This window comes from Terrapene carolina, unplaced genomic scaffold, assembly GCF_002925995.2.
Source record: "Terrapene carolina triunguis isolate 2854851 unplaced genomic scaffold, T_m_triunguis-2.0 Scaffold210, whole genome shotgun sequence".
NCBI classification, from domain to species: Eukaryota; Metazoa; Chordata; order Testudines; family Emydidae; genus Terrapene; species Terrapene triunguis.
Genome location: NW_020664561.1, coordinates 33,500,582 through 33,518,779, shown reverse-complemented (window position 1 = coordinate 33,518,779; position 18,198 = coordinate 33,500,582). Strand labels below are relative to the sequence as shown.

The window sequence follows — 18,198 nt, the reverse complement described above, 5'->3', positions numbered from 1 at the left end:
AGGGCCATATAGGTAGTATTGGATACAGCCATATAACACATTGTGGGCTGCGTAATGGTAAATAGGTTGAGAACCACTGGGCTAGAATTAGAAGCTTGATGAGTGGAGAAGGACTGGTTACGTGAGGAGAATGGGACTGGGATGGTGAGCCGGGGTAGGGAAGAGACACGACCAGGACAAGGCCAGAGTAGGGAGGATTGAGCAGAAGGATTCTCACTTCAGGGAATGGGCAGAAGACTGTACTCACTGGTGCACAATTTATTCCAGAACCTGTAATGGAACCTCAGACTGCTGAATCTCACTATTCCTTTGCTGTTAGCAAATATCTGTGATTAACCACTAGTAAAGTGTGTATCTCGTTCTCCTCTAGTGTTAATCCACATATCATATAGAGAAGGACAGCCTACTACTGCTATAAATTACTCTTTTTTGCTCAAGAGGCAAAGGTCTGCCCAACTCTGCTGATAACCCATTTGGATGTCATGTGATCAAATTTCTGTAACTTCAGTTTGCTCATTTTAAAAACTAGCAAATTACACACACATGCAAAAACTCTGCTAAAAGAACATTAGTAGGGTTGCAAAGTCAAGCCAGAGGTTAGGAAATGCAGAATTAAGGTTGTGCAACCTTAATTTGGCCATCTTGTGTACATGCATATGATCGTCTTTACATGATCACATACCATTTTTCCATAGGGCTTCTGTCTTATTCTGTGTACAGGATGGACCTGCTCTGGGGAGGAATCAGGGTTGTGTAATAAAAGAGATTGTCTGTAGAATCTCTGCCATATTTATTGAAGAAGTTGAAAGGTGTGTAATGAATGAGGGGGGATTGCAGGAACAAAGAGGATGGGTCTTATGGTTAAAGCAGTTGAATGCTGCCTTGAGAATTGGTTTATATCCCTTCCCCTGCCACAGAGCTCCTAGGTGATGCTGGGCAAGTTGCTTAAACCTTTCTTTTCACGGGTGGTCAGTAATTGTGTTTCTCATTTTCTGGGTGCCTGACTTGAGACCCCAGGGTCTGATTTGTATAGGTTCTGAGCACTAACACCTGCAACTAAAGTCATTGGGAGCTGTACTTTGAAAAATATAAAGTGATGTAGAATGCTAAGTTAGCTGAAAAAATCCGTTTCTAGAAGTCTCAAATTGAGCACCCAGAATTAGTGAACACTTTTTGTTTCTCTCTGCTTCAGTTCCCCATAGGTAATATGGGTATGATAACCCCTCATTTCACAGGCTGTAATGAAAATGAATGTGAAGCACTCAGATACTGTAGTAATGAGCGCCATAGAAAAGCCCATGAGGAAATTGATAATTCTGTCTTTAGAGCAGGGTTTAATTAGTGTGCAGTAAAGAAGGCATGCGGGCACACAATGAACAATGAGGAGAAAACAGAATATTGAAACTACTCTTTGTGAGCACTGTCCATTCTGTGCACTGAATGAGGCAATGATGTAGTCTATTTCAAAAAGACCTAGTTTGTATTAACATAGTCATCTTTTAGTTCATGCCAGCAGGGTCTACACAGGGTAGTTAGAATGCAACACGTTAGAGTGCTCTACAGTTCATACCCCCATAGACTGGACTGCGGCACTTCTAAAAGATAAATCTTATTAGAATAGGATAGAAATTGTTATTTAATGACAAAATTATTTAACATAAGAACGGCCATACTGGGTCAGACCAAAGATCCATCTAGCCCAGTCTCCTGTCTTCAGACAGTGGCCAATGCCAGGTGCTTCAGAGGGACTGAAGAGAACAGGTAACCATCAAGTGATCCATTGCCTGTCACCGATTCCCAGCTTCTGGCAAACAGAAAAATTGATTTTAAAAAAATTGATTTTCTTTAAAAACCATAGATGATTTTTCCAACTTATTTTAATAGGAAAAAATTAATAGCATCTAGGTACATGATAAATTTCCCTTACCATCATCTATTTCATGAGTATGGAGATTTATATAATCTTTTTTTCCCTCTGTAAAATGTTAATTTTGTTGGATAGGTCACTGCATTGGGACTCAGGACCCTTGAGTTCAGTTCCTGGCTTTTGTTGCTGGCCTGCTGAATGACCTTGGGGAAAGACACTTCCCCTTCCTGTGCCTCAGTTTCCCCATCTATAAAATGGGTGTAATATACAGATTGGCTTTGTAAAGCGCTTTGAGATGTACAAGTGAAAAGTCTTATATAAAAGCTAGTCGTTATTATTTATTATTAAGGCTGTCAAGCGATGAAAAAAATCTCGATTAATTGCACGATTAATCGCACTGTTAAACAATAATAGAATACCATTTATTTAAATATTTTGGGATGTTTTCTACATTTTCAAATATATTGATTTCAATTACAACACAGAATACAGAGTGTACAGTGCTCACTTTATATTTATTTTTGATTACAAATATTTGCACAGTAAAAAACAAAAATAGTATTTTTCAATTCATCTAATACAAGTATTGTAGTGCAATCTCTTTATCATAAAAGTTGAACTTACAAACATAGAATTGTGTTTTTTTAAAAAAACAAAAACCTGCATTACCATGTAAAACTTAGAGCCTACAAGCCCACTCAGTCCTCCTACTTGTTCAGTTTGTTTACATTTTTTACATTTGCAGGAGATAATGCTGCCCTCTCCTTGTTTACAATGTAACTTGAAAGTGAGAACAGGCATTCACATGGCAGTGTTGTAGCCAGCGTTGCAAGATATTTACATGCCAGATGCGCTAAAGATTCATATGTCCCTTTATGCTTCAACCACCATTCTAGATGACGTGTCCATGCTGATGGCGGGTTCTGCTTGATAACGATCCAAAGCAGTGTGGACTGATGCATATTCTTTTCATCATCTGAGTCAGATGCCACCTGCAGAAGGTTGATTTTCTTTTTTGGTGGTTCGGGAACTTTTGAAAACATGCTCCACACCTCGTCCCTCTCAGATTTTGAAAGGCACTTCAGAGTCTTAAACATTGGTTCAAGTGCTGTAGCTATCTTTAGAAATCTCACATTGGTACCTTGTTTGCGTTTTGTCAAATCTGCAGTGAAAGTGTTCTTAAAACGAACAACATGTGCTGGGTCATCATCTGACTGCTATAGCATGAAATATATGGCAGAATGCGGGTAAAACAGAGCAGGAGACATATAATTCTCCCCCAAGGAGTTCAGTCACTAAGTAATTAACGCATTATTTTTTTAATGAGCATCATCAGCATGGAAGCATGTCCTCTGGAATGGTGGCCGAAGCATGAAGGGGCATATGAATGTTTAGCACATCTGGCACATAAATACGTTGCAATGCCAGCTACAAAAGTGCCATGTGAATGCCTGTTCTCATTTTCTGGTGACATTGTAAAAAAGAAGTGGGCAGCATTATCTCCTGTAAATGTAAACAAACTTGTTTATCTTAGCAATTAGCTGAACAAGAAGTAGGACTGAGTGGACTTGTAGGCTCTAAAGTTTTACATTTTTTTGTTTTTGAGTGCAGTTATGTAACAAAAAAAAATCTACATTTGTAAGCTGCACTTTCACGATAAAGAGATTGCACTATAGTACTTGTATGAGGTGAATTGAAAAATACTGTTTCTTTTGTTTATCATTTTTACAGTGCAAGTATTTGTAATCAAAAATAATATAAAGTGAGCACTATACACTTTGTATTCTGTGTTGTAATTGAAATCAATATATTTGAAAAGGTAGAAAAACATCCAAAAATACATAATCAATTTCAATGGGTATTCTACTGTTTAACAGTGTGATTAAAACTGTGATTAATCGCGATTAATTATTTTTAATTGTGATTTTTTTTTTAGTTAATCGCATGAGTTAACTGTGATTAATCGATAGCCCTATTACAAATAAGCAAGGTGCTTTATAGAATATACAAATACAAGATCCCCATCTGAGGAGCTTACAGTATAAGTATACACATTCAAGTGACTTAAAAATGAAGTGGGTGTTAGGATAGAATAATGATCATGAGGTTGATTAAATGGCTGTGTGTGCAGATTGATGAATAGCATTTTTGTTAGGGTACTTGAGGTTGAAATAGAAAAGGAAGAGAAAATAATAAGAAATTAAAAGATCATTGGAGGTGATGGTAAGGTGGGAGGGGGTGGGAAAACATGGTGAACAGGGATAACATTAATACTGTTCCAATGATCTTGCCTATTTTTTGGTCCTATCTTACTCCTCTTCCTCACTTCTTTTTAAAAAACATTTTCTTGATTGTAGGGGAATCTTGTATGGTTCTTCCTGCTGCTGCCTATCTTGAATATCTCAGAGAAAGTCTACTTGGTTAGTAGTCTGTGTGGCTTTTGTCAAGAGGAACATGGCAGGCTCTGTTCGCAGATTAAGTGTTTATAAAAGTGAAGGAATAACTGCACTGGATTGAGCCAGATATAATTATAGGTGCAGTCAAAGCTTTTCCACACTGCTGCAGAAATGTACCTGAGCTCTGACCTGCAACACTCATGTTAGTGTACTCTTGGGCCTTTTTTTGTTTAGTTTTTTTAGAAGAGATAGTAAACTGTGCTACTTTCATATGTACAAGTACAGTAACTCCTCACTTAGTCGTCCCGGTTAACGTTGCTTCGTTGTTACGTTGCTCATCAATGAGGGAGCTTGCTCGTTTAAAGTTGTGCAATGCTCCCTTCTAACGTTGTCCACTGCTTGCAGGAAGAGTAGCCCATTGCAGCTAGCTGGTGGGGGCTTGTAACCAGGGTGGACCGGCAGCCCCCCTATCAGCTCCCCGCTCCCCTAAGTTTCCTGTGCTGCAGCTGCCCAGCAGGCTATCAATTGCCGGACAGTTCAGCTGTCCCTCCCCCCACTTCCATATGCTGCTCCTGCACTCTGCCTTGGAGCTTCTCCCAGAGACTCCTGCTTGCTGTGCAGGGTGGGGAAGAGGGGCTAATGTCAGGGTGTTCCCCTCCCCCCTGCTCCTGCACCCCGCTTACCCCTTCTCCATATAGAGCAGGGAGGGGACACGGACGGGGAGAGAGAGAGAGAGAGCCTGGGGCAGCAGCCGCTGTCTCAACTTCCTGATCCACTTAAAAAGACAATACACTTAAGAGTGGGTCAGCTTACTTAAAGGGGCAGTGTGCATCTCTCTCTCTCTCTCCCTCCCTCCCTCCCTGCCCCCACACACAAGGTGTTTGTCTGTCTCTGTCTGCTATGCTGTCTCCCCTCCCTCGTGCTCGTGCTGTCTTGTGTAAGAGGCTACATTAACAACGTGTTAACCCTTGAGGGCTCAGCCGAGTGCAGTTCATCATTTAGCAGCAAGGCATTCCCTGGGAAATATCCCTCCCTCTTCCACCCTCTAACTTCACCACCTCAACCAAGCTTCACAATCATCATCGCTGTGAACAGTATTAAATTGTTTGTTTAAAACGTATACTGTGTATATATCTATATAATATATAGTTTTTTGTCTGGTGAAAAAAATTTCCCTGGAACCTAACCCCCCCCTATTTACATTAATTCCTATGGGAAATTGGATTCGGTTAACATCGTTTCGCTTAAAATCGCATTTTTCAGGAACATAACTACAACTTTAAGTGAGGAGTTACTGTAGAAGCTAGGATGAGATCACCAAACTCTGATAGGAAAAATAAGGGCTCAATTCTGACACAATGGCTCATTTTATTACATATTTGAGAATTATCACAAGATCAGTTACTGATTTTACAAGAGAAGTTGTAATTCATAACCACATGTTGAATATAAGGGTTGAGTCCTAATAGACACTTCTTCAAGAATTAAATATAGTTTTAGCAGTCTGACTAGCATTAAAGTCTTGGAGTAGAGAATCTAAAACTGTATAAGTGGAAAACCATTGTATCACTCTATATGTGGTTTTACTAGGACATTGACAAGCTATTTTTTATTTGGGAATGTGTTTTATATTATTTGTATTACACTAATGCCTAGAGGACTGAGATTGAGGTTCCACTGTGCTAAGTATAGTACAAACACATATTAAGACATAATCCTTGCCCCAAACAGGTAAATCTATAAGTCTACAAGGCAGACCAAACCCACGGGAAACTGAAACACAGAGTTATTGAGTTTGCAGAAGGTCACTAAGGAAGTCTGTGGAAAATCTGGGACCTGAACCCAGAACTTCTGAGTCCTAGTCTAGTACGTTAACCACAAGCCTAGCCCTACTTTCATGTTTTTTAGCCTAATATAAACAGAGTTTCTTTTCTGTTTTATAAGGTTTTAATTTGTTTAATGATTCTAAGCTCTCTGATAAAAATGTTAGTTTACAAATACTGCTCACCATGCAACATATATGTACACTTAAAAAACATTGATGTGCTGTGCCCAGGTATACTTTAGCAAAAAGAGCTGATAAGATTGCATCTTTAACAGCAAAAAACAAAAACAGCCCCCCCTCTCCCAAAATGTGTTATCCATAAACTAGAAAGATTAAGTACAGCTATTGACCAAATTCATGAATGCAGGGTCACTGTGTTGAAATATGTTAAGATTCGCTCCATATCATGTATACTATTCTGTTGATTAATTACCAGTGTATCATACTACAAATTGATCATGGTTTTTATCAAAATATTTGTACCTGATCATTCAGAATAGCCAGCTGTAAATATCTACAGAACAAGGATCACTTTTTCCTTGGATGTGTAATTTCTCTGAACCTTCTAACCGATGAGATCTCTGTACTATATAATCGGTTAGAAACCGTACATCCAAAAAGATAATCCTGGCCCTGACAGATGATTATTCATTCATATACTGCATTCTCTGCTGCGAAAGAACGAGGTGATCAGAAATCCTTGAGATTATAAATTGGATGTCTTTTAATGAGCCTTTTATCTTTTGAAAGAAGGAAAACGCATTAATGGACAGAAAGGAGTGCTTTCAGGTAAATTGTCAAAAGCAATAGTTGTTCCTTTGGAGTGGCATGTATTTTTTACATAATATGAAAAAAAACACATAGGGAAAATTCTCTATACAGGGAAGACCACTAGCTGTGTTCTGATATGTAAGCAGTTATATCTGATCAATATCAGTGTAATATATATTCCAAGATACAAACTGGAGTTAAGGTTTATTGTATACAGTAATGTAAGTGTAAAGTATTATAGTGATGTTATAATTATCCTCCATACAAGTATTACAAACTCTGGATATTCAGTTAAGGTTAAAGTTAAAAGAAATTCAGACGTAGAAACACACCATAAAGGCATCCAAACAACCTTAACTCCACCCTGTAATGATGTTGTGCAATAACCATACTGTTATAACTAATGCGTAATAGTGTTTGTGGTCTCAGGTTAGATAAACTGATTTTTAAAGACATTATATATTTTGTTGTTAGTATCACTACAGGGCAGAGTTCCCTAACTGATTTTCATACTTTAACTTTTTGGGGTTTCTTTTAAGGGTAACCTTAACTGTAAATATCCTGGGTTTGTAATGCTTGTTTGGGGGATAATCTGAACATCCCAGTAATGTTTTCAACCATTAAGTTACTGATATGTACTCTCAACCTTAACTCCAGTTTAACATAGTTCTGATTTGGGAATTTCCTTTTTATTTAATTAAAATGTTCATGTATGAACACTAAACAAGAATCCCAAAGAGAATGTTACAATGTGATATTTCTAATGATTTGAAGATGTATATTATAAACCTTCACTTTATTCCAACTTTTAGGACCATTGTTGCCTAAAACCTAAGCTCCATATTTCCCTTACTTGGTCACACACCACTTCCTCCTCACTATTGTCCTTCACATTTCTCTGTTCACATCCACCCTGAGTTCCCCTTCCTAACCTTCCTGTCAAGTCAATATGGTGCAGAGAGTAGTTATTGAAAATAATTTTCATTTTTGCCGTCATTCTGCATAACTTGGTTACTTCAACAAGGACTAAAGAATAATGTTCTGCAGAGAATTCCACAAAGAAGGGACTGGATAGGGTGCCATCGTCTTCCACGAAGGCAGTTTGGCTTCATTTCCATTGTTCCCAATAGGAGTTGGTGGCCATTTTGAAAGAGGGAACTGTTCACCTCACTCCACTGAGAAAAATAGTAGATAGTAACCATTTTGAAAGAAGGCATTTTTTGTGAAATTATCTGTCGTAGATTAGCAGTACCCTCCCCCGCTCCCAATTAATCATAAAAAAAAGTTTTCTGATATAGCCAATTTCAATGAGTTTTACATTTGAAGGATCTACAGTATTTTGTTACTGAGATCATTAGGGACTTCAAAAATATCTATTAGAGTGCTAAATTTCTTAAAGGTTCCATTATTTTAAATTTTAACTCAAATCAATTGATTTACTTGTAAATTCTCTTAAGTCCTTCTGTATTCAAAGAGTAAGTGCTGTGAGGGCAGTGCCTGCTGGCGGAGGCAGCACATGGAGCTAGGAGCTGAGTTCCTGTTGCCTATTCATGGAGCCCCTCCCCCGGTAAGCACCACCCCGCACCCCAATCCCCAGCCCTAAGTCCCTCCAAACCCAAACTTCTGCTGCTGGGGGCAGGGAGGCCTGAGACTGCCCCAGCAGCCGCCACTGCGACTGGCCCAGGGGCTGCCTGAGCTGCTCAGGCAGCTCCCAGGCCAACCGCAGGGGCCGCTGCAGAAGTCACGGACGTCATGGAAAGTTGCGGAATCTGTGACCTGCGTGACAAACACGGAGCCTTACTGATGAGACTGCTAAAATGATTTGATTGTTATTGCTTACTGTATTTGGAAAAGCTGTCCAGTAGGGTTTGGACTGACAACTGCTTACCTACCCAGGCCAGATTTGAACCAGGGGCAGTAGGGTTCATTTGTATTCCGTTATCAGTCTCCCACTTCATCCAGACTCTTAATTTATTCTTACTAAATATTTATTTCCCTTTCTCCTCTAGATTGTGGCTATCTCTTGTGCCAGTTTTATCCAGTAAAAGCAAAAATAAGGTGTTTCTTTTATTGATTGGTCTAAATCATTAATAGGGACAAATTTCAAGCATTTCATTCTTCGTTTATAGAGATCATTAAAAGATAGTCACCTTTTTAGAAAGAACTTGCTTGCTTTTATTTGGAGTGTCCTCCTATAGATTGATTCATTTATCCTGCTCCCTGTTTGAGTTGTAATTCCATTTTATTCCCCAGAAACCTAGATCTTTTTAAATTGAAAAAAGAATTAATCATTAGAGGCTATGACGTGCTATGTACGTCCTCGGAGACACATGCTTTAATTGTTTCCATCTGAGGGGTTCTAAACTTTATAATTCAAGCTTTGCTAGTCAGCTCCTGAAGGTGCATCTGTGAGGACACAAGACTTAAGAATGTGGATCTTTAGAGCAGGGGTTCTCAGGACAAATTTTTTTGGTGGCCTCAGACTGCGACCACCAACTCTTGCTGGTGGCCGCTCAGACAATTTTTCCTAAAATGCTCTAGGAAAAACAAACAAATATGCACATATACATGTCCAAATCAGTGTAATTTATTTATTGCTAGCTAGTAAGTCTGTTGTGAAAAGTGATATTAACAAACATACAAGTATCACTTTTCACAGCAGCCTTACTTAGCCCTGTCAAGCCTGGGGAGAAATTAAGCCCTGGATTGGGGGTCAGGGAAGGAAGAGGGGGCCAGGGGCAATGGGGGAGGATTGATGGGGGGCAGGAGAGGCAGCAGGGGGCTGGAGCCTGGAGCCCCGCACCCGAAGCCCGGCAGCTGGAGCCTGAAGCCCTGCAACCAGAGCCTGCTGTCCCACTACCCCAGGGCTGAAGCCAATGCCTGAGCCATGCAACCCCTGGGAAGGTGGGGAACTCACCTGCTACCTGCTCCTCCAGTGTTGTGCCCCAGCAGTCTTCAGAGGGTGGGGCAGGGCCCAACCCCTACTGGCAGCCCCAGCAATCAACACCAAGATGGTGCATCCTGGAGCAACAGGGAGGAGGAGGGGCCGCTATTTTGCCCCCCATCCCATCACAGCCCAGGAGGCTGTGGCTGCAAGAAAAGCCCCTGGTGGCCGCATGTGGCCCCAGTGGATGCATTTGAGAAACGCTGCTTTAGAGGATACAACCTTTGGAGAACTTCCGCTTCAGGTCCTGGTAAGCTGTGCCTTTGTATTCTGCTTTACTATGCTAATTGTTAAGAACATTATAAAAATGCAGTCATCTGTTATTTTAATATAGTAGTAGTAGTAGTAGTAGTACACAGAAGCCCCAGTCAGGATTAAACCTGTATATTTATGGTTGGTTAAAGCTTTGTGGAAACACACAAAAATCATTTCTAATTAAAATAATGGTTATATATCTTTTCTAAGAGGGGGGAAAGGCCCTTAAGTAGTGGGGGCTTCTGTTTCTGTTTGCTTCTGTTTATTCTTCTATTGAAGGTACTGATATTTTAATTATTATCTCAGCAACAAATTGATAACACAACACAGCATTTTGACATGAAGTGATTGATATGCAGCAGTAGGAGATACAAAACCAGAAAAGATAAATGCAGCTACATATTACTATAAATGTTATAAATTGCATGCCTGGGTATATAGGGTGTATAGGAATATGATTTGGTATGTGTTAAAGGTTTTCCAGCTTAAATTAGGAATGGCTGCCTTGTGGAAATGACAAAACTATAAGGTGAGTTATGCAGTTCATCCCAGAAGAAAGCCATAGTGTAGTCTGCACAGGGGATACAAAAATAATATTTTAGGACTGTTTTAAAAATATTATTGGGACTATTTTTTATCCCTTTACCTGTAAAATATCAGTTACTACGCTTCTAGCTGTAGAGGGCTCAGAGGGAGCCATTAAAAAAACCTCTAAAAATGGCTTAAAATAGCTTTTCAATGCTTAAAAATGTTACTTCTAGTCCTCAAAGGTCCTGAAATAGTGAGTGTTAAGTCTCATTGGGAAGCTCTGCTTTCCAATGGGACAAAGCTACTGTTTCTCGCTCCTGCAGTGATTCTTTAGTGTCATGGCATTTTCATAGATAAAAATGGCCTACATTTAAACTGTGCTATGCTTCTGCCACTTCACATGGAAAAAGTTGTGCAGTGGGCACATAGTATTGTGCCCCGTCATGTGCATCTTTACTGAATTTTTACTGTGCAGCTAACGTATGCATATGTGACCTTCTTTAACTATACTTCTTGAGCTTACCGAAAACAGACATGAAAAATGGGTATGTACAATATAAAAATCTATTTCTGCATTTTTTTTTATGTCTGAATTAAAGTCTTCCAAAATATCTTTCCTAGGGAACAAGTTTTATACATTGCTCTATTTCCTCTTATTTACATCACAAAAATCTGAAATACTAATATAATTCAAAAGTATACTTAAATCAACTACTACTGCTAGCAAGGAGAGTAAATGTATCATTTTTATGGCTGTCACAAAAATGTTGTGGCCCTCACAATACAGGGAGTGGTAAAAACATTTAGAAACAAATTACATGTTTGAAGCCCATAGTTCTCCTCCCTGTCACCCCCTCCACCCCTTGGAACTACATTACAAATATCAAAATTTATGACCAAATTACTTGGATCTTGAATTAGTTGTACAATAGAATGCACATTTAAATTGCACAATAGGATAAATGTATTTTGTTCTCTAAACATTGATGTGCATCTGTTGTGGTTTGCCAATTATGAAGTAAGGGATTGGACAGGGAATGTCTCAGAGGAGACCAGGATAATGTAAAAACGTGTGTAACTTGCAGAAAAGACCAAATTAGTCATTTCTTCACTGTAAAATATGTAAATAACGAACACAGGTGAAAGCTGCTTTGACAAATTTAACTCATGCAACTATCACTGGCCCCAGATTATACTAGAGGAATTACCGTACTTAGTTTTTGATTAACAAATGGTCTCTCCTGAAACTTCATCCAATTTATACAACAACTGATCTTAACAATCAGTCTTTTCAACATAAAAAAAATAACATTTTATTGTATTTAAACTTTTTAAAATTATTCTGAAATAATATTTATTTAAAAATTGGTTGTGAGTACTTTTTTTTTCTTTAAAATACAGTTTTGATACTGTTTTTGAGGGGACAGAAAGTAGCATTATGGGATTCCAAGTGTGCATCAATGTAACTTCCAAACACATTTTCTCATATTGCAAGCAAAGATATGGTTTTTTTTTTCTAACGGTCTGCTCTACAAACTTTTATGAAAGTTATGTTCTTTCTGGTTTGTAGCTTTGGGGGATGAGGGGTTCATCTTATCTTCTTTCATGGGATGTGTGAAAAATTGGAGGTATTGAATAGTGTTCAATATTTTGGATATATTTTCATTTTTTCACTTATCTCAGCCTCTTTATTGGCTGGTTCTGTTGCTCTAATACAGTGCCTAATATCTGTGCATTTCTTCTGTGATACAACAGCAGAACATAGCTAGTTAAAGGGAAATCAGTTAATTGCTGAATGCCTCTCTGCCCTTTACTATTTGAAACATTCAGGGCACAACTTTAATTATGACTTTTGGAAAACTTTGGCACATCATTTTTACATCTAACTTACTTTTCTCTTATTTATTGATACATTTGTATATATAGTAGTATAAATTTGCATGGCGGTCAACTGTGGAAAAGAAAGTGAAAAGTGGATTTTGAGGAATATAGGAATTGCCATGCAAAACTACCAGTGGTCTATCTAATCCCGTATACTTTCTCTGACAGCAAACAGTACTATATTTCAATGGAAGATTATAGACAACCTTCATATATTGTGTCTGGGGCAGGGAAGTTTTTTCCTAACCCCCAGATAGTTAGTGATTGGCTTATATCCTGAAGCTTGATTGTCCATGTACACATATTTAGCCTCTCTAATATAACTGGATGTTCTTGTTATCCATAAAAATGTCTAATCCCTTGTTGAATCCCACTAAACTCTATGCATTGTGCTAAAAAACAAAGCATTCTTATTGTCTTTAAATGTGTTGCCCTTTAATTTTATTAGATGCCTCCTTCCCCTTTTTTTTGAGTTACAAGAGGGACTAAATAGGATTGCCTAGTTAACCTTCTCAGTAGCATTCATTATTTTGTATACCTGTGTTATGACACTATAGACTAATATCTTTTAAAACCCTTCTATTTTGAAAATCCTTTCACATCATTAATTTTAATTGCCCTTCTTTCAACACTTCTGTATCTGCTTTTGACATGGAATGACCAGAACTGAACATGTTTTCTAAGGGAGAATATAACTTTAATTCTGAAAATATTTTTATGGCATTACATAAATCAATCTCTATCCCTAACATTGTTTTTGTCGTTGTTTTGTTTTACCATTACTGCATAATAGATACTGGCTATCCCACTCAGTCACAATAAATTAATATTATATACTTAGCTAGTCCTTTTGTCCAGCACAGTAAAATCTCAATGTGTTAATTATTTCTCTCATAAATTCCCCCCCCGTAAAAGAAACATGATTAATGAGTTGGAGCTTGGACATTTTACTTACTTTGTGTGAAATAAACTTTGTAACCACACTTATTTTACACTTCTCCATTTTTCTTCTGCTCAAATATCTATTTTTAGTAGTGTTGGGAATATTTTATTTTATTATTGACGAGTACAGTCACAATTAGCTTCTCAGTATTTACTCACTATCTGAGACGGGAGAATTCTTCTGCCTTTCCCTTATTTTTATTTTTAAACAAAATTAGCTCCTGAGGGGAAGAAGGGAGGAAACTCAATTCTCATCTGCAAACTAAAGATTTCTATTTAGATGGGTTAGTGGGCCCAACTGGTCAAGGTTACTTGGTCCTGAGTTAAATTTTCATTTATCATCATCATCCAGGCATCAGAAGACCACATAGTGAAATCTGCAAGGCCTAGTGCAGTAGTGGAAAATAGCATGCAATAGAATAAAGTAATAAATAATTCGAACAATTATGATTTTTGTGCTAGTCTTATCATTTTATTTGTTGGAGACTAAATAAAATGTACTTGTACAAATATGTCTAATTTACCTGTAAAAGGTAGTGCAGGCATAGCACAGGGGCACAATTTCACAGGATGGTGGGGAAGGAGTGTATCCTAGGGGGATAAGTACCCAAGGGATTCCACTGGGAAAACCCATCATAAATTAATACTATCCCTGCCTGAATTAACTTTGTTAGGATTCAGAGAGGCTAGGGAGGATTACCACTATGGAGCCATATCTCTGGACTGAATATTCCTGCGTCTTCATGGCTGGAACTTTTTTTTCCCCCCACTGAGCCTATCGCTATGGGTAATATGTAGGCTACTCGATTTGCCTTACTCTGCAAGGTTGCAACCTAGCCTAAAGCATCAAGTTGAAGTGAAGAAAGTAACTAATACCAAAGGGTAATTTAAAGGAAAAATAATGGTGAAGATAACTTGCATTAATATTTAGTTTCACCGACTTGACTGGTATATTCCAGCAACAAGATTAATTAAGCATCAAAAAGATTTTTTTCAAGTCATTTTGATAAGAACATAAAAAATGGCCATACTGGGTCAGACCAAAGGTCCATCTAGCCCAGTATCCTGTCTTCCAACAGTGGCCAATGCCAGGTGCCTCAGAGGGAATGAACAGAACAGGTAATCATCAAGTGATCCATTCCCTGTCGCTCATTCCCAGCTTCTGGCAAACAGAGGCTAGGGACACCATCCCTGCCCATCCTGGCTAATAACTATTGATGAACCTATCCTCCCATGAATTTATCTAGTTTTTTTTTTTAACCCTGTTATAGTCTTGGCTTCACAACATCCTCTGGCAAAGAGTTCCGCAGGTTGGCTGTGCGTTGTGTGAAGAAATACTTCCTGTGTTTATTTTAAACCTGTTGCCTATTAATTTCATTTCATGACCCCTGGTTCTTGTGTTATGAGGAGTAAATAACACTTCCTTATTTACTTTCTCCACACCTGCCATGATTTTATAGACCTCAATCATATCTCCCTTTAGTTGTCTCTTTTCCAAGCTGAGAAGTCCCAGTCTAATTAATCTCTCCTCATACGGAAGTGATTACATACCCTAATCATTTTTACCCTTTTCTGAACCTTTTCTAAACCTATAGATATTATTATGGAAGGTTTTTGCTTTAATCTAAGAAAAAAGAGCAATATGTGTGGTTCACAAGAACTACATTTGATTGAAAACAAAATGGTCTTTAGAGAAGTGAAGTAGCATATAAAGTGCTTTGAAGCAAGAAAATAGCGAGAACCTTGGTTTTTCTCCTGATATTTATTACTGATCCATTTCACTAAGCATTGGAAAATACGAATCGTGGAATGAATTTTTTTGTAGTGTAAACAATACAGTATTTGAACTTCTAATTTAGATATTTTTAAACGACTTGTTTGTATTTCGTAAAATATGCTTTATTTTAAAATTAGGGCTTCCTGTTGCAGCTGTTCCAGGAGCGCTGAGTCCTTTGGCTATTCCGAATGCTGCTGCTGCAGCAGCCGCTGCTGCTGCTGGCCGAGTGGGTATGCCTGGAGTCTCAGCTGGTGGCAATACAGTCCTCCTGGTTAGCAATTTAAATGAAGAGGTCAGTGAAACCATAAACTCTTTTTTTTTCCTTATTTTTTAATCACACTTCATTTGTAAATGTTTTCATTTTTTTGTACTTGCCTCTATTTTCACTTGCATACTTTAAGATCAAAGTATTTTTTCTTGTTTTTTATATGTTTAAATTAATTTTGAAACTATAAACTTTATATTTTTTTCTATTCTAGTTAAATACTTTTGTTTTCCTAGGTAGCTAACAACTTAAAATATCCTTTGATATTTGGCTACCTATTTTTCCTAAGAAAAATATGGTGAATACTGCATGTTTGGCTTTCAATTTGTAATTTAAATATTTTCACAAAAACAGCAAAATGTATTCTAATTTGTAGATTATATTTTATGTAAAGTAGAATTATGTTTTTCTTTTCTAATAATTTGCTGCTTCATTTCATGCTTACATGTCACTGCATTTTTAAAATCTTAATTTATGTGAACTGCTCTAACACGTTTTTCTTTGAAGGTTCTCCCAAAGATCTTGACGAGGCACTCTTCCAGTCTCTCTTAGTAATTTTTTCTTTGCAGTTATTATTCATTTGTCTCCAAAAACATTTTTCACCTTAATACTGTTATCTTTCTTGCTAACTCTAAAAATCTAAGGGGTTTTATTTAGTTTTGCATTTTTACTGTCTTGTACAATTTTTTTTAATTGCTGTGAAAGCTGGTATGAAATGTGGGAAGTTTGATGTATCAGTTTGTCTAGTTGGAATACTTGTTTCATTTTTAACTGGCCTCTGTTAATATGATTCATTAAGCTTATTTATCATTCGTTACTATTTTCTCATCCACAGTCTTGCATGTTAAAATGTTTGGATCAGAGTGCCATTTTGAAAGATTTTTGCCTGCATTTCATACCCAGCCATGCTTATGCACTTAAAGTTCAAAGTTTAAAATTTCTATTGCATACTTTTTTTTTTCATGTTGAGATGAAATGCTGTAATTTATTCTTTGATATGGATGTACTTTACCCATATTTGTCTTGGGTGACTACATTTTACTCAGTTTTTTTCTTGTACAGTACATAAACCAACCAACCATTTTCTGACCAAATTCCTGCATTTCCTATGTACTGACCTATATTTTATTTTTTTTTTGTTCCCCACTTCCTTTTTTTCTTCTGCATTGCTGTTTCCCTTCCCCATTTCATCCTTCTCCTTTTGTGTTCACCTTCCCTTTCCTTGTCTTTCCTCAAATTCCCATGCCCTCCCCCGTCTTATCCTTTATTTTCCTTATCCTTGTCTACGTTCCCTGTCTTCATTCCCTATGTTCATGCTTCTGTGCTTGAACAAAATGTGTTCCTCGGACCAACTTGCCCCAATTAACCGCCTTGAACCATGATCCATGACCACCTCACCATTCTGCGGGAACCACCCTTCGTTATGGATGATCTGTTCATCTCCGCTCTTCCTCGACTCTTCTCTCTTCTTGTCTTACGCTGCTTGCTCTTCTCTCCTTCTAAAGATGGTTACGCCCCAAAGTCTGTTTACCCTCTTCGGTATGTTATTGTTAGCACTATACTTTTATTATTGATTTAATTTTTGTTTCACCTTAATTCTTATTTGTAGCTAGCACTTTTGGCTTAAAGTTGAATAGTAAATCTTTTGCTATTTTTCTTTTGCTGTTTAAAAACTCTCCATAGACACAAGATTTTCTTTTAATGCATGCTAATATATTTTGCATGGTCTTTAATTTAATATCATTCACATAGCTTTTGAGGGTTTATCAAAAATTTATTCTTTTCAAAATTCACTATTCAAAATCTTGATCTTCTTTATTCATTTGTGTGAATGTTGAGATTGAGTGGGTGATCTTGTTGATGTCTGAATGTTTCATTGATATGTCAAGATGTGCTGTTTAGTTGATTAGACTTAAAATTAATTTTTCTTTTGGATTACCTCTCTGACTCCAAAAAAGGTGTTTATGGGGATGTGCAGCGTGTGAAGATTTTATACAATAAGAAAGACAGTGCTCTTATACAGATGGCAGATGGGAACCAGTCACAGCTGGGTAAGATTAGATTCATTTATGCCTCATTTAAATCTGTAAATTTAAGTATTTGAAATCATGTTGTGGAAATTCAAATGAACATGTTCATATTTGTCAGTCTATTCTTATTTTAGTTTTTCTCCGATCCCAGACTGTCCATGAGACATGAAAACTTATTACATCAACTCATTTTGTATTACAAAAAGCGTATGTGTATATGCTGCTTTATGTGAACAGAATAATAGTGTTGTTGGAGGAGAAAGAGGTGTTAATTTATTTTTTGAACTAAACATTAGCTCCAAATTCTAATTTAACCCCATGGACATCAGTCTGCTACTACACTGGCCATATCAGCACAATAGCATACACAAAAATACCACAATTAAATCAGAAAAAAGAAGTTTGATCATAATACTAGGTAGTGGTGTATATGTTGATTAGTGTCATGGTGGGCTTTTTCACCTGGAATAAATTATTTGGACCATTCAAATAACAGAATAAAATAGGGTTGTGTTTGCAGGTTTGTTTTACTGAATACATGGCTAAACATAGCAGTGCAGTTTTGAAAATTTTACAAACTAACTTTGAAATGGAATTATTTTTCTAGCTTGCAATGTTGGCTGAAATCCGTGATTTAATGAGAAAGTATATGCCATCCTTGCAGGGTTTTGAAATGTAGTACTGAATTTAATAAACTTGTCTTTTTCAGCCATGAGT

General features: G+C 37.4%; 1 protein-coding gene across 5 annotated transcripts in view; it reads left to right on the top strand.

Moving 5' to 3' along the window:
- The window catches only part of LOC112119096 (polypyrimidine tract-binding protein 2), an 80,642-nt gene that overhangs the window by 60,405 nt on the left and 2,039 nt on the right, over nt 1–18,198 (top strand). For 3 of the 5 annotated variants that reach the window (XM_024217659.2, XM_024217658.2, XM_024217657.2), the window contains 4 exons: nt 15,339–15,478; nt 16,957–16,990; nt 17,410–17,502; nt 18,191–18,198. The exon at nt 18,191–18,198 is cut by the window's right edge and continues 209 nt beyond it. In XM_024217659.2, coding sequence (XP_024073427.1) covers nt 15,339–15,478; nt 16,957–16,990; nt 17,410–17,502; nt 18,191–18,198 — 275 coding nt within the window. Of the gene's footprint in view, nt 1–15,323; nt 15,479–16,956; nt 16,991–17,409; nt 17,503–18,190 lie in introns of all 5 variants that reach the window. The other 2 variants (XM_024217655.2, XM_024217654.2) reach the window with 1 other exon arrangement.